Here is a 25,690-nt window from a genome sequence, read left to right as displayed (position 1 = left end):
CATAATTACTCGTGCACAATACAGAGAAGAAGAGAAGCAGAATTGGAGTCATACAAACTCCAAAACTGAGAGTGTCGCTTGAATTTAATACTTTTTATTAGAGTTGTTTTTTCTTTAATCTTACATCCATAAAGTCTAAAGGATTGTTCCACGGGGAACTGTTCTGGAAGAGCTTTTCTCCTTCCCACAAACAACACCTGACATTAGATGTTGCTCTATGTCTTTGACCAATACATTTTAACTAGGACTTTTCTCTGTCCTCCTTGCTACTGGTACTAAGTTCCACAAAAATACCCTCCTAAATACAAAATACAACCCCACAGAAGAAGCTGAATCAAAGCCCAGCCCATCAGCAGCAAATCTTTCAAGAACATGATGTATTTTTTTCAATTTGTTCCCCACCTGTGAAACTTTTGTGCTAAGAATCAATACATTGAAAGAAAAATGTCCTAAAGGCCCTCTCAAATCCTCTTCCACCTCTCTTAATTATACCCAACCTGTACGTTTCAGCATGAAGTCTGAAAAGCTATTGAAAACACTTAGACTGACAGGTTTAGAATGGTTCCTTGGGAGAGAAGCGTATCTTACTCACAGCTTTACAGACCAATGAATGGAAAAGAGCTCTTCACGCTACCTTACATGATGCAACGGGGCATTCTAGAGAACTTTGTCCCCTGGGTGAGATATAAGGACTAGAGAGACTCACCCAGAAGCTCAGAACTGTTTGAGAGCTTAAAATAAGCCCTGTCTGCTCTAGACTTAAAACAGCACAAGTAACAAAATCTGATTTCTTATATGTTGATTGCAGCATGATTTCTGTTTCAGCCCTGGGCAGCAGCTTTTAACCGACTAAAAGCACATTGCGTGAGCTGTTGTGTAGGAGCTTACCATGACTTTGCAGTGATAGGTAGAGACTCAAAATGTCGTAACAAATAGAGCTGTGATGGGAAATGGTTTCAGCAAGTGTTTGATTTTTCAGTTAATTGAGAGCATTTGCGGCACTTACTTAAGTGGCTCAGATATTTCAGTATTGCCAGAAGCAATTTTCATGTTTGATCCTGGAAGTGCCTCCTCAGTTGAGACCACACAGGCAAGCCACAGTGGAGGGGAAGGGCCGAGTTGGGCCACATTCAAAGTGGGGAGAGCAAGAGGTCCAGAACAGCTCACACAGACTTGAATTCTGCCACGATGCACGGGAACATGCATCACCTACCTGTGGCAGTGAGCAGCAAGGAGCAGTCCTGTCCATTCAGGTACTCCATCGCTGTGATTCTGGTGTACCGAGGGTTCCCGTTGTGGAAATAGTCCAGCTTTTCTCCTTTCTCCCAGTCCCAAAAACTGTGGGAAGAAAAAATATCAGGTTAGTTCTTGTGCAAGCTATAGAAGAGATCTACTCATAGCAGCTAGACTAAAAAGTGTCCACGTTGCATAGCAATTCTATTTGTTTTCCTCCTTCAGTATTCAGCATCATTTTATTAGTAACAGAGGTCCACCTTCTGCAAAAGAAATAGAATAAAAGCCCAGTTGTTGGTAAGGGCTATAACTCTGTCAGGACTCACGTGCAGCCCTCCTGCCCAGCACCTCCCGTAGAAAAGGACCCGGTGCAACGCTGACGACTGCACCACTGACCCCCAGGACTTCGGCCCCGTCTCCCTGCCCTCCGAAAGGGAAGGCTGGCCCCGGAAGGGAGCGGGGAAAAGAACAACAGACCACAACCCTTCCCTGAGATAACCCACGCACACTGCACGTGCCACGTAACCACAGGCCGCACACGTTCTGCCGTGGCCTGCCAGAACTCTCCAGCAGCTCTCACCAGATGCTGTCTTTGTCGGCTACCGCGATGCAGGGCGTGAAGGGGTGGAACTTCACCACGGAGGGGACGCCGGGGTTCCTGTTGAGGAAGATCTGATCGTCCAGCCGGGAAATACCTGAGGGGACAGGAGGCAGCCAGGGCTCAGCGCCTGGGAGCTCCCCAGGGACGGAGGAGGCTCAGCCCCCAGCCCCCAGCCCTCTCCTGCTCGCGGGGGCTCCTCACCAGGGCCCACCACCACCCTCCTCCTGCAGGAGCCTTCTCGGCCTCCCGGTACCCAACAGCGCTGCCTCCTCCACGTTGTCTCGTGGCCTAGCTTAAGGTACGAACTGAAAGCGGTGGGGACAGATCATGGGATCCTTTATTTTGGTCGCCGAAGAGAACAGAGCAAGCCCAACCAAGTCCGAAGAAATACTAGCTTGTGTTGGACCCCCCCCCCACCTTTTTTTTTTCCCAAAAATAAAACAAAACAAACTTACTTTATTCAACTTAAAAGTATTTCAATTCAGCTTGCAAATTATTTATTTAATCTTTTGCTTCAGTTCTTTTAGACGCTAGGTTAATTTCCAAATGAAAAATATATTTTCCACCGAGACATTAAAATGATAGCTAAATACCTTACCCTCCCCCTCTTCAGAACAGTTTGTGATTCACAGTTTTAGGATCCCTGAAACTGCATTTTTGGCACACCATGAATTCATCACACAAAACTGCAAGCTCAAGAGACATTTACTCAGTTCTAGTTAGTTTCAAAACGCATCCATTTAATCTAATTTTCATTAAAGGATTCTAAGTCTATCTTAATTCTTTTTACTATTTCCAAATTTCATTTTTTAAAATGAATACTGGCATCGCAGTTGCTCAGGTCAAGCAACCAAATGTGAACGCTGTCTAGAAAAAAAATTTAACTTCTTCAGGCAAGCACAAACTATCCTCTTTTTTGTACTCAGAAAGATCCCCCAAGCCATTTGCTGGGCTCCCGTTTCATTTCCTTACTATTCTGGTTTATGATATGCTGCAGTTTCGCGACATTACGCTGCCCACTGTGCTGACCTGAGCCCAGCAAACCTCCGGAGAACGAGGTTCCCCCAGCAGGCTGAGCCTCGAGCAGCACTTCGTTCAGCAAAATTGCTTTTCCAGCTCCGTGTGCCTCAGCTGGCGTCCCAGGGGAGGACCACCAGGCACCCGAACGGCTCTGCCCCCTGGGAACCCTCCAGGGAGGATGCGGGGAGCTCGCGCTGCTGCCACTGCCCAGCCCGCGCCCCTCGAGGCACCAGGCAGGAATCGTTTAGGTCCGCAGGCTCCTGAGGGCACTTCAGGGGGTGACTCGGAATAAATTCCCACGTTTAAAGAATTCTGGCCCAACCACTGCCTTGTGAAGGCATTATTAATGGGAATTACGCTAGGAGCCCCAGGAAGCTACCTGCAGCACGGGAAAGAGGGAAGCTCACCCTTCTGGATGATCTTCTGGGCTTGCTTCCTGACCCGAGCGTTGCGCAGAAACCGCCACTCTCTCTCTTTGCGAATCTGGCTCTCCAAGTCATGTTCTTCTGGGATCTTTCAGTATATCAATACGTTCACAAAACAAAACAACAGTAAATGAAAGCTCCACGTATTACTTTTAATAAAGGTTCGTATGCATGCATGTCAGACCAAAAAAAATATTTTTAGCATCTCCAGGCAGTAAGTGGAGGAGCTCGTGGGATCTTACGCTTTTAAATACTTAAGCATCTTTCTGATCTAAACCTTCCCATCATCTGTAAAATCTTCCCCTTTCCTTTCGCTGCCCTATATTTTGTTTTGTTTTTAAGCCACAGGCATTTCTCCGCAGTGAATGACAGGGAGTTTCTAAAGAGCTACGTGCATTCAAATCATTCATCTGCCGCCGTAGCACACAGGATGGGTTGGCGAGGAACCCCCTCCTGCTGCACAGTCATTACACTGCTTGGGGAGGGAAGGAGTTGAGAGTCTAATTTCAGTGCAATACAGATTACTCTGCATAAAACTTTTCAGCTGAAAGCATCACATAGCAATCCTGAGATGAAAGAGGGAACACGGCTTTGATGCAGACAGAAAGCTAGGAACACATCTTAAAATCTTTCATTACTAACAGACTGCTGCAGGCCAAAAAATGCATTGCTTTACTGTTGAATCCCTGAGATGCTCAAGTTACCAACATCACATTACTAGTAACGACAACTGTTTTAGTTTCCCATACCAGAACTGTTTGCAAGAAAATGATTCCTCTGTGTGATCTGGGCTTGATTACACACACTCTTCCACCTGAAATTGGATAGAGGCCCTGAGCAGTATACAACCACTCTGACCTATTTTATTATATTTATTCACACTCCATAGCTCCAGGCTTCTGCCTGCTAACACGGCTTTCCTGCAAAATCTGTCCTCGAGCCAGAAGAGCTGGGGCTGGATTCTGCAGGCAGCGGCACCCCCGGCAGCTCCTGCCAGGGCCTTGGCAGGCAAGGTAAGTCAAGATGCTGCACCGAGATCATGGCTATTTGTGTCCTTAGCCAAAGTACAGGATCAAAAGGAATAAACTCACATGATTTCATCCCCAAAACTATTGCAGAAGATATAACAGGTCTTTTTTTTTAATGCTTAAAAAAAATCTCTAGGACTAGTAATGTCACTGCTCTAGAAACATCCTTGGATCAATTAAGAAGATGAGCTAGCTTCCTTTGATGATGTCTGTTCCAAAAGGAGTAAGTCTTGGAGAAAGGAGACATAAAAGACCAAGTCTTTTGCTCCTTCCCTCTTCCCCACAAACACGCACTTTTTTCCTGAACGAGAAAGCACTTAAATCATCTGCCACTATTATATGTACTATCTTCAAAATGTACTATGCTTTAGAAAACAACTAGTACTGAGCTGAATTGCTGCCTCTTTAAGATAAGAAACCTACCGTACCTGCTAGAAAAAAAAAAAAAAGTACTGCTATTTCAGTTTTTCAAGAATACGAGATTTATTAGAAAGGCGATGACAAATGACCAATAATGTAAAGCAATAAACAAACCTAAGATAAAATACATCAAAGGAGATTCAAGAGTAGCGAGATTACACCTACACCTTAATGAAAATCTGGCTTCTCTGGGAATAAATTAAAGGCAGACCTAAAAGGCCAGAGGAAGAGGAGGGCATGAACAGAATGGCAAATCTTCCCAGAGGCACTCAGCAGCTTTCCCAGCTTAGGGCTAAGAAACAGCTGTGCAGCTGAGCAAGGAACTCTTCCATTTTCTAGCAGATAAAGAATATCAGCTTAAAGAAGCTGCCGGGTGGAGAAAAAGAACTTTTCTGAGGAGACTGAGCTGGAAGCTGTCTTTATCATCTGATTTCAGTAATAACGATTCCTCCAGTAACGGGATCTCCCAGCACGTGGCTCCCGGAGCACTAAGCCTGCGCAGCACAGCATCAGTGGGCTGCAAGACCAGCCTCCGACACAAACAGAAGCACACAGTGGACAGTGCAAATGTCCACGCTGTGAAATCCTCTGATGGGAGGGAGACAGCCTGCGGGCTCCCAGAAACAGGAGCAGCAGTGCAGAAAGGCAGAGGTGCAGGCCGGGGCTGCCAGGCCACGCTCCGAGAGCAGCGAGCGCTGCACTGCCCGGTCCCAGACGCGCCCCTCGCTAGGGCAGCATCTGCCACAGCAGCTGCTGGAAACTGGTGAAGGGGTTTTGGTGGCAGCACTGGGCTTTCCGTTCCAGAAAGGCTTGCCTGCCGTGTCCTGCGTAACACCTGCAAGCAGCAGAGCAGACGGCCCTTAGCATGCCCTTAGACCAGCACTGCAGCGAGCAGGAAGAGTTGGAGCACGCAGGTAAATGCAAGCTCTTTCCTCCCGTTCCCATGCATGATCTTGTCAGGACTGTGCCACGATCTATGAGAATATGAACCCCACAGAACAGCCACAGGGGAACTTGTTGTGGCAAAGCCGCGTAGGACGCGTGTGTAACGGAGAGCAGTGACCTCCAGCCCAGCTGCTGCTGGCTGGAAAAGCAGAAATTATTCAAAAGAGCTAGCTGTTTAGGCTCATTATTCATGTCTCCGTCTCCCCTCCCCTCCACCTTGTATTTAAGCATTAGAAAGTCATTTTAGTAAACAACAGCCTGGTTCTGGCTGTTGCTCAGCTCTCCTCTAAGCAGAGCTCCCCGAGGTACGTGGGAGGCACAAACAGCGCTGCCATGAGGATCGCGCCACGCCACCGACTCCCAACATCTCTGAGCTTCCACCCAGACACAAACCCATACGACTCTGAAACCTCCCACCAAGCAGTGTCATCTGACGGCTAACAAAGTTTTTGTTTGTTTGTTTGTTTTTAATGCTTTGTCTCTCCCTCTCAATATGGAAGTCAGTGCTGGGAGGGGAGCAGGGAAAATTCAGCAGATCGCTTCAGCAGTAAACGCAGCTTTTCCCTGCTTAAGGTGACTGCAGCAATTGCAAGGAAGGCTCGCCTCTCTAGCAGGACTTTGAACGATGGCCAAGACATAGAGCAGTAAGAGCGCTGAAGCAAAGGCTGGGATTTTTCAGGAAGGATTTCTTATGTAATTCTCACCTTCCAGGCTCCTTACCAGCTCCTGCCTGCATGTTCTGCCAGCCCTGGAAATAACAGATGCTGGCTCCCGCTCCCCTTGACTCAGGGCTTCCTGACAGCTGGCAACAAGGCTTTCCTGTGCCGCTCGGTCCAGGGCCGCCTGTGGTTAGCAGAACAGCCTTTTGCCACAAGGGCTTTTAGGAAGAGGAACGACTTCTGTAGCAATCGGAGCTGCGGTAGGTATTTGTTTTTCCTGGCACACTGAGAATTTACAATGCAGTATTTTCTTTCTCCATTTATTTGATTAGATAATCAATAAATCAAAATTGGTATCATGGCTTGAAACTCAGCCAGTGATTTACACTGGAAATTAATCCCTCAATCTTTCCAGTGAAAGCATTCTCAGAGCAAGGTCTATGAAGCAAAACTAAATTCATAAATTAAATATGACTAAGATGCACTCACAGCCATTTTATGTTTATTCATTACAGGAATAGTTGTCTTGTCTTTCCCTGTTTACGATGGGAGGCAGCATCTCCAAATGAAGCATTGAAATTGAACATCAGTGTCATCTTTTTCCATCAGGACTCGGTAGACTTTACTCTTTGCCTTTTTCATGAGGCTAAAGTTCCCCAAAGACAGCAGCCACAAGCCAGGGCTATTTGTTCCTTATTGCTGCGGGAACAGATTCTAGGAAAGGAGCACTCCATGGAAATTCAGCCAGCATACGAGTTACTGGATGGCCAGTCCTGCCTGATTACATAAGCAGCAATCAAGAAATGACAAAGAAAGCTCTAGCAGAGGGACTTCTCCCTGTCCCTTGCACACACACCACCCACTCTAATTACAAAGTTGCACACATTTCGCTATCAGTCAGCGTAACGTGCAAGGTTTTCAGCAGGAAGAACTCTACTTGCCTCTTAAAGCTGCTTTACAAAAGTAATGGGGAAATCAATTCTCTTCCTTGCTTCACCAGAAAACACAGCTTTACTTTTGCTCGAACTTTACCTAAAACGTTGTTGTTGAGGACAGCCTGTGCTCGGAACGCACAACCCAAGGCAATGAATGTTACCAACCGAAAACAGTTACGCAAACTAAGAGACCCTTTCATGTCACATATGCTACTACTCCTGCTGCTGTAGTAAAAGCTGAAGAGACAGATCGCTGCACACGTGGCAGGCATGCAGATGTAGTCTGGGGCATCTGAATTCTCACGGTGACGCACGGAGCTGGTCGGGGCTCACTGTGGAGCAGGGAAGCCCGCAGTTTCCATCGCCGTGATTCCCCCTCCCTGGCTTGTATGGGAACGCTCCATATGTTTTTTTTCCTCCCCCAAAGTAATTTTCTCAATTTTATGCACACGAAGTACTAAATCTACACACACAGCTCCCCATCTACGCATTGAGACTGCATTTTGGTTGGCTGTCAACCGTGATTTACCGTATTAATAAAGACACCCCTCTTTTTCCTTAGAAAGTAGACAAATGTTTTTAATAAGAACTAAGAGACGGAACAACATCCTCCTCCTTTTCTTGTACTCTTTTCTGGACTTGAATAAAGACACCAAAACTCATCTTGATGAGAGAAAACCCTAGCGGAAAGCTTGACCGAGCCCCACAGGCCAGATGTATTTTCTAATGAATTATTCTGCTAATGGTATCAGAAGAAAGTGAATTTCAGTAGCAGCTGAGGAAGCATCAGGCAATCGCTTTACCATCTAGTCTTTCCTTCTGGTGTTTCTCTAAAGAAATCGAAGCTACACAGAGACCTGGCTGCCATGTCATCGTTTTCGGCTATCCTCAAACTTGGGGGCAATTACCTCACCTCATCACCAAACTATTTACATACCCAAAGGCTGGAAGGAGCAGTAACAGATGGCTCAGTGGCAATTCTTCGATGAGACAGCACATAAAACGTACAATTTCTTTGTATATTCTGAAGATTTAAATATCAGTGGCTGCATATAAACATCCACTGCTGAGTTGCTCGGGTAGTGGCATTAATACAGACTGTGCATCATTTTTCACATAAATTGCAACACCTCCAAAAAATTAAGCTGAAAGTTTGGTTACAGTTTGTGCTGCTTGAATCCCAAGGTACCTGCAGGTCTGTTCCACTGTATTTACTTATAATAAGGCAAGATTTACTGCTTGTTCTGATTTCATACTTAAGATTGAAACCTGATCTTTGGCTAAAAGATTCTGGGAATTTAAGTTTCTGTTTCCAGTCATTGACGATCTTTGCTCATCTCTGAAGAGCTCTGTTTTGTTTTATTGTTTTGGTTTTTTTCCTAGAACAAGGCTTTAGTGTATCTCTCACTTCACATAAAACCACCTTAGAGTTATCAGAACACACTCACTTCGAAAGAGATCTCAATGGAGATTTGTCATTACCACCCTCATTCTTGGCTGTAATAGTATTTTTTTTAAACTTTAAAAAGAATAATGATGCTTCTAAAGTTTTTCTCAGACAGTCATGCAGACTTCCAATAACTATCATATTCTCCCTTCTAAGGTAAAGGAATCAGTATTTATGCCACCCAAAAAATCAGAGAATTTTTTTTAACTTAATACCATTTTCAATAGAAAGACGAGCGTAATGTCTAAAATGAAGCAACTCTGTAACGCAACCTGCAACAAAATCTCTCCTTGTTTTTACATTTGTTCTTGAATATATTCCACGGGCGTAGGGTTTTAGCCCTGGGCTCTTTCCCTAGTAGTACATTGCTGTCCCGTCTGTCACTGCCTGTTCTAGCTACCTCTGATAGGGACTGGCCATGCAGCTCACCACATTCCTTTCCCTCCCCAGACTGAAGAGAAAAGGAAGGCAGATAGATTAAGCCAGCAGCCTACAGTAAGGACACCAGCACCCCAACCTTTCCAGAGCTGCAGGGCCACGATTCAGAAAGCATGCCCAGAAAGGATTACCTTCATGACTGGCTGAGCAAAATACTTCGCACTCCAGTCACAAAACCCCGTCTGCACTGTGGCTGAAATGAAACTTTTGTGTCCAACGGTATCATCCGCATCATCAGTAGTCTGTTCAGAAAGAGAACAGGATGTTATCTCATGTTCATCCCACTCACATGGGCAAAACGTATACACAATAATATCCCCATCGCCTTTGACAGATCCCTGGGCAGAAAAAAAAAGCTCAAACACATTGCCAAGGATATGAAATTTTCTACGTAGCTTTAAGATCACTGTCATCACATTAACTGTTCAGAATGCACAAACTACCTCATCTGCACAGCACACAGCATAATCAGGCTACCACGTAAATCAGCGCTGAAGCATTAGTGTATCAAAAAATGAAGTCCCGGGACAAGTTTTCTCATGATCTCCCAAGAATGTGGCATGAGAAACCGTGGCGCAGTGAAGATGATTCAGGATGAAGCACCACAGCACCCAGCTTCAGATCAAGGGCATATATGCATTAAATGTCTGTTATAAAGCATAAGACATCCAAAAAGAAAATGGAAGTATCACTCCCTTCACCCAGGTTCCTTCAGAGCTATGATCCCGACTACTGCTGCAAACCCCTTAGAACTGAAGGTGTTCCTACCAAGGCTTCCACAAGTTTTTTCTTGTAATCACAGAAGTATCGACTCTGCGCCTCTAGAAGCTTCTGTGAGATTGCTCGTTAAAGAAAGGCAGAAATGCCAGTTTAAGGAAAGAAGTGTTACTTCTCAGTAGTCAGATCATTTGAAATCTGTGCTGCCCACTTGGCCTGTGGATTGCAATTCACACCCCTTACCACTTCAGATGGGAGCATCTTTCCCTTCTATAGTTCCAGGAAGGGGAAACGGAGGCTCAATGTCCCCCCTCCACCAGGCTTTGTGCATTAGGACACAGCAGAGCACACCTGCTGCCTTTTCCAGTTTCCTCTCACAGAGCAAGCACCAGAAAAATCCTGGAAATGCTCTGAGAGAGAGGTAAACACACAACTACTGCCAGATGGCTGAATCCTGAACACTGCCCATTGGTAAGTACAGTCTCTGCCTCTGAGTGGTGGCCACAAGCACACGAGTGTGCTTGGACTCAACCATACTCATCTGAGATGAGTCATCTGAAGTCATCTGAAGGTGACATTCAGACTCCTTTGTGCATGCTACAGGACTGCTCTACTTGGCAGCACATCAGTCCTTCATGCTTCTGTAAGTGGAAAAATGCCCAGCACCCGATGACTGTCTTTGGAATGCTAAAATGGATGCAACCCCCCCGTTGGCCCGCGTGCTGAAAAAGGAGCCACTGCAGTTCCTCCCAGAGGCTCCTGCAGCTCTCGGCTATCAGCTGTCTTCCAGCAGAGTGACCTGTAATAAGCTTTGGTCTTCCTAGTGCTAGTCTGAGCTTACACCTGCCCTTGTGCACAGGGAAGAGGGGCTGCCAAGCACGGAGTGGGGTCAGGGCTGCTGTAATGAAGGGGAATATTCTGGCGCAAGGGCATCTACCAGTATCTCAAGAGGAACGTTGATCTGTATGGTAAAGGAAGAGGATTCTCCCCTTTATCATCGTCTATTCCTGCTTTGCTGAGGTTGGAGAAAAAGCATCTGACGGTCACAGATCTGGCTGTGCATTATCACTCAGGCAGACAAATGTTTATGAAAGAATAAACAATCAACTCAGATTAAACACTACTCGGTGGCAGCAGAAGTGAGTAATGCCCTATCAAAGCCATAAAACAAAATTTACTCTGAAGAAAAAAATAATCAATTTTTATTTTCCTGGGTAGAGGAAGCTAACCTGGTGTAAGAAGGAGCTAGAAGCTAGAAGAAAAGATATGCAGAAATAAAACACAAAGAACAGAATGCGAAACAAAACCCAGTGGAGCAAGGAAATAGAACTGAAAGGAAAGTCTCTTTACCTGTTCTGGTCCTTTGTCAAACATTTTTCTTGTTCTGGGGAATTGGTGGGAGTGGGGAGTATACTGAACCCCCATGTTGCCTACATTGGCAGGTCTCACGGATGTGATGTCCCGACTGACCGGTTGTTTTGTCACATCATTTGTCAAGCTGGAGCTGCTTGTACTAGTGGTTGGAGGTGACCCTCTACAAATGGAAAAAGAGTAAAAGCATTTAGATAGCAGTGGACATGAGACTTGCCCTCATTTTCAGAACCTCCCTGATAGGTATCCTCCTGAAACCTGGCACGTCTCAGCGAACTGCAATCCTGACATGTGTCCCACCTTTGAGAATCAACCTGCTTTTCTACAAGCAGAAGGCAAATCAATGGTCTCTCGCAGGAGAAACACTGCTGACCCACCGAACATGGAGGGCAGAGGATAACACCAGCCACATTACCACTACCTGTTCCACTGCCTTTACTCTTGCATGTGAATTAGGTTACTTTTTTGCTTTGTTTCTTTATTACAAGATTTATACTTCCCTGCTGTGTTTTCTCTACTAAAGAACACAAAACCAACCAAACACAATCCTTCCCCTCCGCCTCCAAAACACATATAGCCCCCAAGAGTGAATCTTGACTGAGCCAACTCCAGATTCAGGCTAAGAAAGTCAAAATTCTGGGAACCTGTAGATCCAACAGTCACGCAGCCATGGGTAACGGTGTGTGACCCAAGGCACACTGATGAGCAATTTTATTTCAATGTGCTGATTGGGAGTCCCGTCAGCCCAAGGGAAAGTATTTTAATTTACACGTAAAATAAGATTTCTGTTATTGCACGGTTGCATAATACTATCAGAAGACATTAAAAACATCACCGTGCAGTTCTGGGCTCTCCTTTACAACCGTGAATATTCCTGGTACACGCTGATTGTGAAGCTGCTAGATCTTAAGCCAGGTGTTTTCTCTCGGACAGCACGCTTTAGGAAGCAATCAGATTTTCAAGCCCTAGCATTGCTCGTACCATTATCTCGCTGGAGTTTAGGCATCACTCGCTGATCATCAGATAACCCTGGCTTTTATCAGCTGAACATGCAGAAACAGATCAGACTTCAATGGGAAATTTGGATACCTCGCAGGTCAGGCCAGAGGGTGTCAGTAAAATCAGCAACATTTAAATTTCCCTTTCAATTCATCTTCAGCTAATTAGTGTGGCTTGTTACTCTTTGTCCTAAGAAGAATAACAGGAAGAAACACCCCACCTTTCCCCAGAGCCTTTGTTTCTGAACATCTTAACAGCACTAAAACAAGAAGCTACCGAGACCTTTGCGAATTTATTCTCTCTGCTGCAGCTAATGGGGATGGCTGCTCAAGCGGGGACAGGGAGCACCTAACCCCACTGTGGCGAAAGCCCTCGAAAGCGGTGCTTGAGCTTACCCCACTTGGTGGATGTGCATGCCCTTGTTGGTGGGGCTGGCAGGGGCAGACTGCGTCAGTGAGGAGGTGTCGAGGATGCGCTGGGGGCGAGCATTTACCGTTGCCTAGAGGAAAAAACAACAGAGTTGTGAACAGCCAGGACTACAAAATACCAACTGCAGTTATTTATTATGCAATACAATTGCACACCTGGGGTTAAATGAAGTTAAGCTCTCTGTCAGTGTCTGTGGGTGTTTAAAAATGCATATGAAAAGCCACTGCACAGTTCCCAACTTGTAAGATGATTTTCCTACTCTTTTAGTCTGACAACACTTACCAGAAAGTATCCTTCTGTTGCTTACGGGGAAATAACTGACTAACACATCAGCCTCTCCCTCGCATCAGTCACAGCCCAAGATCTGGACCAGAACTTTCAAACACCGAGCCCAGGGGCTCTCCTTCAGCAACAAGGCTTCCTCTCCTCCCTCGCAATGGAGGGCTGCATTTCTTACTGCAACAGTAATTCGCCAGCCCCAGCACCCGTTCTGACCCAGGTCTCGTGTTCGGGTCCGAGCTCTTCTCATAAATCCGGCAGCTACGTAAAGCTGCCTCCCATTGCCTCTCCACCTCTCCTAACAAGAGCCAAGCTTTTCTGGAGGTCATCAGAAGATGCCCTTTCCAGGAACACCAGCTCCCATCTGCTCTCATAAGGAAGGCAAGGGGTTTGCAAGGTTGGGTTGCTCCGAGCTCTACAGAATACAGCCAGGCTCCTGCAAAACGGCACGCTCCCACCTGCTACAAGAGACCTGTTTCTGCAAAAGCCTTACGAATTTATTGTCCTTTCTCCTAGGAAAGGCCTCAAATGCAAGCCAGGGAAAGGCGGAACAGAGTGAACAGACAGCTCCATCACCATCTTTCATTTCTCCAGGCTGAGCACACTGCTTGTGCTGCACAAACAAGCCTCCCCTCTGACAAGGGAGAAACCTTCCATTGCTGTGGATTCCCCTCCTTCTCTTCCACATCACCCTGCCTTCTGTGAATTTTTATACATATTGAAATAACTTAAGGGAAGCCCCAAACTGGCATAAAAAACCTGGAGGGACAACTACAGCTATCCCACAGGCAGGCTGACTTTTATCATCTCTTCGAGCGTTAGAGAAAATCCGCGTCCCACAGCACAAGAGCTGAGCAAGGCTCTGAGGTGCCGACACGGGGGCTTGCTTCCAGCTGAAGCTAATCCAGGCAAGGTAAGACTAGCAGCTGCTGAAACACCGAGCGTACAGAAAGAAAAAAACTGCATGTGAGGTCTCCTGGAAGCCAGGCAGCTAACAGGCCTTCTACACGTCCGTGCCTTTACGAGGCAGGGCAACAACGTGCGAACAGCAGCATTTCCTCCGCGCTTCACGCCCACCGTAGTGCTGCAGAGCGAAATGGGAGGTGTGTGCGCCTGGACCACAGCCCGCCTGCCCCTTGTGGGGCCAAAAGGCCTTCTGAGACACCCTACACCTCTTTCCTCCAATGACCCAAGTAGTTTTTCCCCTCCCTGGCCTTCAAGAGGATTCGAGCCCTCCTGGCCACGGTTTGTTTGGCTCCGGGGGCAGCAGCGGGTGCCCGGCACAGCACCGCACACCCACACCACGGCAAACACCGGCTGGCTGTGGCTGATAAGGCAAATGCCACGACCTCTGGCTAGCCAGGCCGGTCCCTGAGCCAGCCTCCTGCTAAAGACAGACTGATTTTGTGTTCTTTTCCTCCGCCCCGTACCGTGGGTGAGGAGGGCCCTAAGGCCACTCAGCTCGGTGAGTCAGGCCTGCCGCGGGGTCTCCGGTGAGCAGCTGGTGCCCCACGGGGCTGGCACCGGAGATCACACAACGAGAACGGGAGGAAAGCAGAAGCAATTTAGCAACTAGTCACGGATTATTATTCATAACTAGTTTTAATTAGTCATAGGAGGCTCGGTTTTAAGATCCTTGCGGTCTCTGTCACCCAAAATGGGTCAGGTCACCTTGTTTCACAGCAGAGGGACAAGGTCAGCTAATGACAGTTTGTTGAAGGGGTAGACAGAGATGAATGTGGCAGACAGCCTTCCTTTTTCCTGGGAAAAAACAGAAAAAATATTCTTTTCTGCAAGCAGTGAGCAGCGTGTGAGGGCTGCAGTTCAGTGACATGACAGCATATTTTGCTTGAGGCTGCAGCTCCCCGTTTCCCAGGGATTTGCTCCTCTGCCAGTCAAATCATCTCTTTTCAGGAAGGGAAATGATAATCCATAATTTTTCAAATTGACTCCACGTAAAGAAAAGAGAAAAAAAGGGGGATGGGGGCAGGGGGAGAGAGAGCACATCATCAGAATTGCTTGCTCATACTCAGAAAAGGCTGTACCAAGGAGTGATGTTGGAGGAGTAACTTCTGGGATAGTTCGGCCTCAAGCCTTCCATTAAAAACAGCTGAATGAAGCAACCTGGGAGGAAGCAAACTTTCCTTAATTAATTTTGATTTCAAAAAGTCTTAAAAGGCCAGCATTGCTTACTGGGTCCTTCGTGTTTGTTTGCTTTGGTACAGACAAAAAACACGTTCTGATTTTTTAAAAGATCAGGCTGGGAAGGAGAGTTGTACCCTTCCAATCTGCACCATAAATATAAATCACAACACAGCAGCAATCTGTATGAGAACCAGCAATGTCTAATGAGCCCATGAAATAAAACTGCACATTTCAAATCCAGGAAGCGTGCACGTCTGTGCAACCTACTCACCAGCTGCTCAGAAAGACATCGCCCTATTTAAAGACCACTGGAGTTCTCCTGTACATAAAGATCTATATTCATGGCTCCGTTCAACTGAATAGAACTTGCCTCATTTGAAAACAAAAATTCTGGTTTTAGTTCACACAGTGCCTTGCAAATACCTATTTTACAATTTCAGACTCTTAACCTGAGCTTTTGCAGTCACCAAACTCACAGTACTGGCCCTGTCTTAGCGTGTAGCAGTGCTTATTTCTGACGCTCTCATACCACGCCACTCTCCATGTGTTGTCTGAACACCCGTCAGGGCAACTGAGTTGCATGACTGACACCTGCCTGGTTCAAAATATGTTTAAAAATCATAAGGATTTAAAGTGCAGAGCTTGGCAACATTTTGAGGCTAAATACTTAGTTAACCAAACACGAACATGGACTACTTCTGATACCATTCAGAAGTATAAGCCCATGGCTAATTTGTTCAGGTCTTTCAGCTTAAAAAAAACAACAACAGTAACAGGCAATGCCATACAAATTGCAAGTGTTTTGTTAATACAAGAAACTCTCAGCTGTCCAAGGTCCGAAATGAAGCCTCTCTTTCCCTAAATTTTGTATCAGCTAGAACAAGAGGATGAAACCCCAAATATCCGAGTTCTTTACCTAGGCTGAAACTGTGTATGTCTCTCTATGTAAACACATATATTTTAAGAAAATCAACTTTAGTTTCTATTCAAAACTAAAGCAAACAACAAAATAGAAACACATTGTTTGCATGTGCTTTACTCGGAAGGGGCAGTGGGCCTGTGGCCAAGCATTCAGGCTGCTCCATTGATGTCTAACCAACACTCCATTAACACCAAGGAAAGATTTCAGTGTACAAGTAACACAAATTTAATTGCTAATAATTTGCATTACATGACAGACAACTCCTACAATCTATCTGAGCTCACAGCAGCAGAGACAGGCAGATTTCAGGCTGTGAATCCTGGCAGCACTGCTCACAGCGGGAGCTTTGTCCATGACGAAATGAGCAGAGGCCAGGTCGTAACCCACGGTATGAAGCCTTAAATTCCATTTTGGTGGGCTGTTAATAACATTTCACAAAAAGAAACCATTTTAGAAGCTACCTAAGCCAGGTAATACTTGCAACAGCAAACGCACGCCACCACCAGGTGCGCAGCAGTTAAGCCCCCATGTATGCATCTGCCCCAAGTGCTGGACAAATTGCACGTTTCGATGCTTTCCTTATGCACCTTATGGCTAACACAGAACAAATATGGCTAATAAGAACAAGTTAATTTTGTTCACTGAAGCATCCCCAGATAAAAGTCTTCATAAACAGGAATGCTTTTATCATTTTGCAAAACCATTTGAGAAGTCATTGCCTTAGAGAGCAGCTGTCTGAGGAGCACAGCATGAGATGCGTGATATACGTCCACCCGAGCTTTTGGACACCTTTCTGTACCAACATATTTACGTCCAGACATGTCAGGATCAACAAAAAATTTATCAAACCAGTCATAACATTCCTATGGACATCACGACAAATGATCAAAATTCCTGATGGCTAAGCAGAACTACAGTGGTGCTAGTGAAGACACCTGCAGGGTACAACTGCATCTTTATTAATATTTATACATCTCTTTCCACTAGAGCAAGGGAGTAAGTTCTGAAAAAACAGTTTAAGGCAGGAAAAGCACATCCATTTCCTCTTTGTTACCCTTTTAATCCCATAGTTGGACTAACACTTTATTTTGCAAAGAGCCTTCCAAAACACAATGCTGAAACACCTTCATGCACCTAGAACAGAGAGATGGAAATCTTTTAACTTTTCCTTTTTTTATTCACCTTAGTTTGGAATCTCCAGCCTGACAGTAATTTGCTGTACATCTGTATCACCAGGGAAGGCCAGACCTCATTTTCCCCACTCTCAAAATTATTCTCTATCCCAAAACACAGACTTTACCAACTCACTGACATGTATTATTAAAACAAATGGAAGAGTTTAAATAAGTAACTATTTTCTCCAGAGAAAAATCAGATTTCAAAGCAAGAAGTCTCTAACGCAGTAAAATGGCAGTGCACAATGCTGGCATCTCTTACTGCAACTTTAGCTCAGAAGCCTAAGTCTGAAGATTTAGGATTATTCATTAGAAATCATCAGTAAGAGACGTCATCTTGCATTGGAATGGCTCATGGTATTGATGCTAGAGCAACTAGAAAGGTGGAATCCAAGCATGTGGGGAGGACTGCGTTCAGATAGCTTTCTGACACCATCGACTGGGGCGGACAAGGGGAAGGCAGTTGGTGAGAAGATGTTCTGGGGTGGCCTGGTGCCTCGTTTCAGGTGGAAAGTGAGGGTGCTGCTACAGCTCCCCAAGCTGGCAATTCTGAATCAGCAGTGATGGCAGCCTCCAGGGACATCTTGTCATCCTTGGAGGATGAAATGTGATGAGGATGGTGGTTTAGGCGGATTAGGCCTGGGTTGAAGAGGTGAGTAGTGGCAGGGGTGTCTGCATGCTGACTCACATGTACTAGTTCACCTGGATTGGAGAGCCGTTGTGGCTTCAGTCTGCAGGCCAGTCCCACTTGCATAATCTAAATCAGTTTGCAAACGGATAATTTAATGAAGTATATTTAAGGTTTCTCCCAGGGACTGATCTAGACAAGTAGGCTTCTAAACAAGACCTACTGTCTAAGGCCCATACCTAATTTATGTCCTAAAACAACCCCAGGCCCTCCCCCATTTGAAACATTAAAAGTTCCTTCTGAAATAGATTCAGACTGAACTAGGATCACTTACCAGAGCCCTCCAATGGACCTATTTAGTTCAGTCTACCTATGCTTTGCCTAGCCATAAAAAGAGCTGACAGAGAAAAGCCTCACAGACACGCACGCAGAAGAGCATACCTTGTAGGCAATACTATTGAGAACTTTCATAGCCAAGTCGGAGACATCAGGGTAGGGGTCCGCAGCTAGGTGAAGGAGTACTCTCCAAATTTGGGTATAAACACTGTTGAAACTCACACCTAAAATAGTAAAACAACAACAACAACAAAAAACAAAGCCCCAGAGCACATGACAATCCATCAACTCAAAGTCTTTCATCTTATGTGAGAAAACTCATTAGAACTCTGAACATCACAATAACATCTAAGAAAACATCAAGGTAAGATCTCAGAAATACTCTACGTGGGCATTTTGTCTTTCTTTGTGAACTCTGCAAGGGTTTGTAGAACGAGGGTGGGAGAAAGCAAAATAAAGACTACCTAAATAGGCCTCGAACTGCTGGTTTTCTATGCCCTTGAAGTAAATAATCTGAAAAGGCCAAAAGTAAGACCAGATAGTGTCTATGGAGTTCCTGAGCTAAAATACTAAATGCTAAAAAAAAAAACAACAAACAGTTACTGGCTTATATTCGGACGCTTAGTTTTATTGCTGTTTTAAGGATTAATACTCAGCTTGACTGTTCAGGATTCTGTGTATCCTACAAGTTTACTAAATGTTAAAATGAAGCTTTAAGAACTGCACCTTTGAGAAGCAGCAAGTCTAACTCAGCCTCTTCTACCAACATTTGTATCAATTCCTCAATCGCCAATTTGTTATTTAATAAGAATGTCTGCAGTTCGGTATTTCAGCAGAAGGGCCTGACAGATTCAAAGTACAAATCAAATTAATAAGCTTTTGTAACAACCGACAGAATTCTGTGAACATTGCATTTTGCTGCTTTTAGGTGAATCTTTAATTTGTTATTCTTTCTTCTAACCCTTATAACGTTTAATAGTTGCAACACTCTCTTTTGGGAGTTGAGCCATTTGGACAATATTAAAGTGGTTGCACTAACAAAAAGGGAACTAAAATAGGGATTTCAGATGAGTCACAATCAATGGTAAATGACAGATCAAGCTGTTACTGCATTTCCTTTCATGTTTCTGTAGGCATCTAAATATAAAATGTTAAGTTACAAAGAAAGGGCCCTTGTTCAACAAGCACCTTGCATAGCTGCTAAACCTGATACTGAAACCGACAGAAAATAGACAGAATTCAGTTTTGATCTTTGGCTGAAGAATGCAAGTGGCGTGCAGTTACAAACTTCAGCAGCTTGCATGCTATACTTCCATGTGGCTATCTGCATTAGACAATTGAATCTTTCTTCTCTCAGAAAAATTCCCCAACAGGTGACAAAGCATCCTGCAAAACGCAAAGGAAGTAATCTAGCTCCATCCCTTCATTTCGCCTGCAAAGCAAAGGTTCTCCTACTCAGCTGACATCCAAAGAATTTTCCGAGGGGCATCTACTTACAGAGTTTCAGGCAGAAATCTCACAGCCAAGTATTTATGGCAGTACCCCCCAGTGCCGCCTGTTTGCTGGGGGTTACCTATACAGCAGACTCCTTCAGCTAATCCTAACCTTTCCTGTGCAGGTGAGACACGGGGCTTGACAATGTTAAACCTGCCCAGGAAAAATGATGAAGTTGATGATCCCAGAAAGCAATAACAACTGTCCAGATGCAGCAGAGTCAAATGGCACTGATCTGTCATACGTGGCTTACGCTATAGGGGACAGAGCTCACAGTGTATTGCATTGAGGAACACGTGAATACAGTGGGGGGGTGGGTAACAGAACTGACTCAGAACAGTGCTGATCCAACCTCAGGCTTTGCCCTTGGTCACAACTGGCAAAAGTCATCATCTTTTTCAGAATTTCTTTATCCATGTTTGAAAATGTCAACACACAATAAAGTAAGTCTCTGCTCAGCAGAGGGTCAGGCCTCCCAAACTTAAGGGATGGTGATACAACACTTGTCTGTCCTTTCTGGGCTTCTGACCATTTGGGTTTCACTTCTGCAATTGCCACATTCCTCCTGGAAGCTACTCCTACAAGGAAAAGAAAAGGGGGTGGGGGAAGCAGAGACAGCAGGAGACATGCAGTGCTACAAGCTACGGCAGGAAAAAAACAGTCCCAGCCACTGAAGCGGTAGCCAGGTAATGCCATCTGAGGTCTGTTCGGTGCTCTGCCTCCTACTTTTGGTCCAGTGCTAGCAGTTACATAAGGACCGATGGGAATCTGAGTGGTCTGATTTCCTTTAAAGCCCTTCAAAGACAGTAAAAGGAGAGGGGGAGAAAAGGGGAGCAAGAAGGTACCCATCAGTTTTTCCAGTTTTTCTGATAACCAGCTCACTCATGATGCAGTCACGAAGGAAAAAAAACAGCGACATTTTTTATACATCTAAGCGTCATGAAAAACAAATTTAAAACAGAACTGCGCCATTGCAATTCCTCATTCGCTCAGCAGCCTTTGAAAAGAACAGAGGGAATTTCTACAAAGGCTCAGAGCTGGAGCTCGGAGGACTGCTCCTTTCTTCTGCTGCACCCCCCCTACGTTAGGGCTGTTCATTACACTGATTCAATCGGGTGACACATCCGACACAGCCCCTTGTAAAAACTTGAGCACCGGAGTCAGTGGGATAATGGAAGGCAGCAGAGGCGGCAGGAGGAACAGCAGCTTGATTTCGTATAACGGACTGAAATGAAAAAAATAGCCAGGAGATGCAAACAAAGAGCAGAGCAAGGGGGACGGGGTGTTAATTTAAGCAGACAGCTCCGTAATTAGTCAGACTGATTCAAAGCCAGTTAAATGGACCTTGCAGTATAGATTTACAAAATGATTTCTCTCAGCAAAGAATGTCAAAAATAAATTGCATTTCATCGCCGATGACTTTGATTTTGTTTGCATATGCATAACGCCTAGTCCAATTTAAGAGCCAGCATCACGCCGTGGCCCCGAGGAAGGGACCCGGCTGAGGTCGTGCAGCCTGGTCACCGAGTACACGAAGACCAGAACCACGCGGGATGCAAAAATGAATGCTAATGTTTTTATTTACTCTTTCTGTTTTGACAGGACCTCTTTCTAATCCCCTTTAAAAATCACTGCAGTGATTTTAAGCCTTGATCTCCCGGAGAAGATGCAGTCCGCTCCCCACCCAGCACAGCAGCAAAAACTGACCAATAGCTGAACCGGCGCTGCTGCGCGCCTTGGACCGGAGACAGCTCTGCTTTCTGTGCGTTCTGCCTGCAGGGAAAAGCAAGTTTGGGACTGGCATGCAATGAGAACATACAGCTGAAGTATTTCACACCGAACAGTACCTGAGGACTCGGCTATCTGCTTCCCATCGGTGCTAATCCCACCCGATTTGTAAATCTGTATCCCACAAGCCGCTCCTCTTCCCATGAGCGACACAAAAGGTCCTGCGAGAGCTACTCAGATGAAGAAAACATCTGAAATTCTGATGGCTCTCTGAACTCTACTTTGACAATGTGAAGAGCAGCTCATTCCCTGGAGGAATGGCAAATTAATATTTCTTGCACAGACTTGACAGTCTGCAGGCTGGTTTCTTTGCACGGGGCAATGCAAAAGCGTTCCCGAGCACTGCAGCCAGCCTGAGACTGGCCGTTCCCTCGCTACTCCTTGCTACAATGAAGTTTGGTTTTCTGCGAGCTGCTCCCAGTGAATAATAATCATCTCCTGCAAAGTCAGGGCCCTGAGGAAGGCTCAGAGAGAGCAGGAGTGACACGGAGCAGGAGGGACGTATTGCCTTTGTTTGCCAAGCCCCTAGCTGACATGAGCTGGGCATCCACAGCACTGGCAAAAAACACTTTAAATGCCTCACCTTGCCATCCCTGGTGGTGACTCAAATGGCAAACCGTGAGTTTTTTAATGATTTAACAGAAACCAGGAGCAGCTCATCAGGAAGAGGTACATTCCCTCAGGGCAGGAACTTCTCCAGGACCAGGGCTGTCCCAGCAAACAGGAAAGCCCACGCCACATCTCCTTACCTTTTCCGCAAAGAATGTCAGTGAGGCCAGGGCGAACAGTGGCACATCAGGGTAGAAGGAAAACCAAGGACAAAAAGCCAACCCTGCTACTCTGATGCCTGCTGCCACACCCTGGCATTTCTCTCCCCGTCCTGGTTTCCCCAGTGCCTCAGCAATACCACGGCAAACTGCTTTCTGCCTTTCTGAGCTACGCAGCATTGCCCCGGCCGCTGCACCAGGTTCTACCACCCTGGTTCCATAATGCAGGGCAAATAGTGTGAACTGGTGGAAAACCTCCACGTCGAGCTTCCATTCCCAAAAACCACTCGGATCCCTGGGTTTTGCCAGCGTGCAAGTTACTGTTTATAAATATCACTGGTTAACCGATCACTTCTCTTTATGACTGTGAATTTAAATATGGTGCCCAGTGATAGAGAAGGACGTTCTGCCTGTCCCAGAGCTCTTATTCCCTGTGGCTCACTGTCCACCTCCATCTCTCGCCTTCCTCATCCTCACTACTGCAACCTCCGGCTGTAAATGTTACTCTGAGGTAGCTCTCCAGAACGGATCCTGTGACATGGCAAACATTTTCTATCCCCAGCTTCTCCTGCCGGAAAAGAGAACTACTCCCCAGCGTTTCATTGCTCCAAGATCCTTTTTTCCTCCTCCTTTGATCATTCCTTAATATAATCTTTCCAGTGATGGTCTCCATAGGACAAAGACTTTAATCATGCAATTTAGATATGAATAATCAGCCTCAAGGAACGCAAAACCCTCATCTTAATTCCTTTTCTTTTCCTATGCTAAAACTAAACGAAACTTAAATTTCAGGAGGCAAAGATTAATGACTTGTTTTATGGAAAAAGAAGCAAGGCTTATTTTCCAATCCGAACTGATGTTTTTGTTGACTACCCAAAAACTGGCCGTTGCCAGCTTAGAGACACGTGGGCCAGAGATAAATGTCTTCTGGTTACTCAGGATTGCTTGGCCAAAGAACGGTCTGCCAGAAAACAGCACACCTAGACTAAAAGTACATGCTGCATTTTCTGGGGGCATACAAGGCAGCATTTTGCCACTTAGCTAGGAAGTTGTTTATAAAGTGGCAGAAAAGAGAGTCCAGAGGCTTTCCTCAGGTTTACGGGAAGAAGTACATCGCCACAATATCAATAAGCTGGAGAGACTGATCCGGAATAACCCTTCAAAGAACCATCTTCCTAAAATCACAGGAGGGGAAGAAAGCCCTGAGCATCGGTGAATCGACTTAGAGAATGTTGTGTACAGAACACAGAATTAAACTGTGGTTTATAATTTCTCCTTTCATTATTACAGACTAGATTTCTGCTTTGGTTTGATTCGACTCGTGCCCAATGCACCCCTTTTACTGCTCTTCCTGTCTCAAATACTTGGCACGGTCATTACCTCAGAACCAAATCGCCATTAATTCTCCCAGAAGACAAAGAATAGAGCAAAACATTTCTACAGTCAAGGCAGGTCTATCACCCAGGCGACTCCTCTCTCAGTTACCCCATTCTTGCTAGTAGTACAGCAGTATTCATTGCATGCTAAAACCTGAAGAAAGGACTTCATCCGCAAGGCAGAAGGGCACTTCTGGAAGGCTACAGGCCAGCTGCAGCTGCTACTTACAAGTAAAAAAATACCCACAACAGGGTTAATGTGAGCCCAGGCTAGCTGCACAGCAGCCACAGCACTACTGAGGGTGGCTGGAGCTGATGGTATTTTGAAAACTCTTTCCTTGGGGACCAGGGGAGAACAGGCTGAAGGATGGTGATTCTTCGGTAGAAATGAAAAAAGCCCAGCTTTCAGCAAGCAAATGCTGAAAGTAATGGGATTCTCTGTGAGTTATGAATTTTAAACACTTCTGTAAGCTCTGCTGTTTCCAGCTGGATATGAGCTCTTCCGATTGAATAGGAATGAGGGAGGCTTTGGAGAACTGCTTTTTGTTTTCCTAAGTTTCCCTCGCTCACCTCTAGCTCATCTTTAGATTCTTTTTCAAATGTGCTGAAAGCTCTTGTGAGTCTTGCACAAGCCATCAAGCAGACACCAGTTTGCACCAGTGGAAATGAGAAAAACTCAAGCTCTAGCTTAAGACAAAGAGAAATTTCCTAACATTCCAGTCATGCTTTAGAAGACCCAACTTCATTACCCATAATCAAAAGGAAATGAATCGATCAAGGCACATTGATAGACTAAAAAGATACAGATTTCCCTCAACATTTGTTTCTCTGCTACATGCCACCTCCTCTGCTCCCTGGAAGGAGCCTCTTCCAAAAGCTAACCCTCTTCTGTACATTGTCTGTTACCATCCCAAAACGGTTTAGACTGTTTGGAAAATGGCAGCCTCCAGCTAGTTTAAAGCAATGCTATTGTAGCAAACAGACAGGATTGGAAAAGTTACTAAAAACAAACAAGCGAACAAAAAAATGAATTACTTCAATATAAACATACCACCTTTGTTCTACAGAAGTGCAAATCAAGCATTACATGCAAATCAGCTGTGCACTGCATAAATGCAACTAAAATCTCCCTTCCTTCTGTGCTACAGCACTTCACTCCGCAGAGGTCTGTACATTACACAAAGAGTCAGATGTCCCAGAGAAAAAGGACTGTTGAGTAGTGTTAAAAAGTTCAGTGCAATTACTGATGTTAGAGCTACCTGTCCAGGAGGGAATAATGGACAGGGCCTGGAGGCAGTGGGATCAGCCATGGAACTTTTTGCACCAAAGCAAATTTCTGTGAAATAACTAGTCTCTGGCTTTGAGATTCAGTCTGGGGTTTCTTCTTTATTAAGTCCTATTTTAACAATTTACATATAAACGTGCATGGTAATTAGCTAGGTAAGGTTTCCTTGTATCAGTAACATAAGAAAATGGCTGTGCTGTACAGAAATACAACCTACATGAAAAATAACCGGGGGAAGGGGTTATTGCCAGAGAGCCCAGCTGCTACATCCATGGGATGGCGAGTGCTTGTTTTGATTATCCAACTAAATTGCAGTGGATGTAAAATTCCTGTATGTGCTACATTTTTGTTCTCAAATTCCTAAGAGGATTGCTGCCTGTCATGGTGAGGCACACAGCTGAAGCCAACAGCTCTCACTTCCAGTGCCATCTGAGCAGGAGGGACTCTTCTCTGCATATAGCTTACCCAGACACAAGAGTAGCATTACTACTGATACGAGATGTCTTGCTGGAGGTCTAGGAGGAGTTAAGATCCAAACCTTCTGCAAAAGCTAGTGCAAACATGTAAAGAAAGGCGACACTGAACAAAGGATGAGAGAGTCTTTACTCACCTATCAGTGAATTCAGAGAAGAGTAAGAGCTGACTCGTCTCATCTTGTCAATAGTCTCAAACGAGAGGATATACTCTTCATTTTCAGGGCTGCCCAAGGTGCTGCTAGCACTGCTGCTGGTGCTGAGATTCCCAGGAGAAAATGCAACAGAACTTCCCGCTGCCAAAAGAAAAGAGGACAGATGCTTAAACAGGAACTGGGGAGAGAACAATTTTTAC

The 25,690-nt window shown here is 45.3% G+C and overlaps 1 protein-coding gene across 2 annotated transcripts in view; it reads right to left on the bottom strand.

The window, feature by feature from the left end:
- The window catches only part of RPTOR (regulatory associated protein of MTOR complex 1), a 145,874-nt gene that overhangs the window by 22,128 nt on the left and 98,056 nt on the right, over positions 1 to 25,690 (bottom strand). For both annotated transcript variants that reach the window (XM_080560980.1, XM_080560981.1), the window contains exons 20-27: positions 25,473 to 25,631; positions 18,258 to 18,376; positions 12,634 to 12,737; positions 11,219 to 11,402; positions 9,283 to 9,393; positions 3,262 to 3,367; positions 1,814 to 1,928; positions 1,214 to 1,338 (exon numbers count right to left, since the gene is read on the bottom strand). In XM_080560980.1, the coding sequence (XP_080417106.1) occupies positions 1,214 to 1,338; positions 1,814 to 1,928; positions 3,262 to 3,367; positions 9,283 to 9,393; positions 11,219 to 11,402; positions 12,634 to 12,737; positions 18,258 to 18,376; positions 25,473 to 25,631 (1,023 nt within the window). The remainder of the gene's footprint in view (positions 1 to 1,213; positions 1,339 to 1,813; positions 1,929 to 3,261; positions 3,368 to 9,282; positions 9,394 to 11,218; positions 11,403 to 12,633; positions 12,738 to 18,257; positions 18,377 to 25,472; positions 25,632 to 25,690) is intronic.

Source organism: Anser brachyrhynchus, assembly GCF_964034855.1.
Source record: "Anser brachyrhynchus genome assembly, chromosome: 18".
In the NCBI taxonomy this organism is placed as follows: domain Eukaryota; kingdom Metazoa; phylum Chordata; class Aves; order Anseriformes; family Anatidae; genus Anser; species Anser brachyrhynchus.
This window is presented reverse-complemented; position numbering and strand designations above follow the sequence as displayed.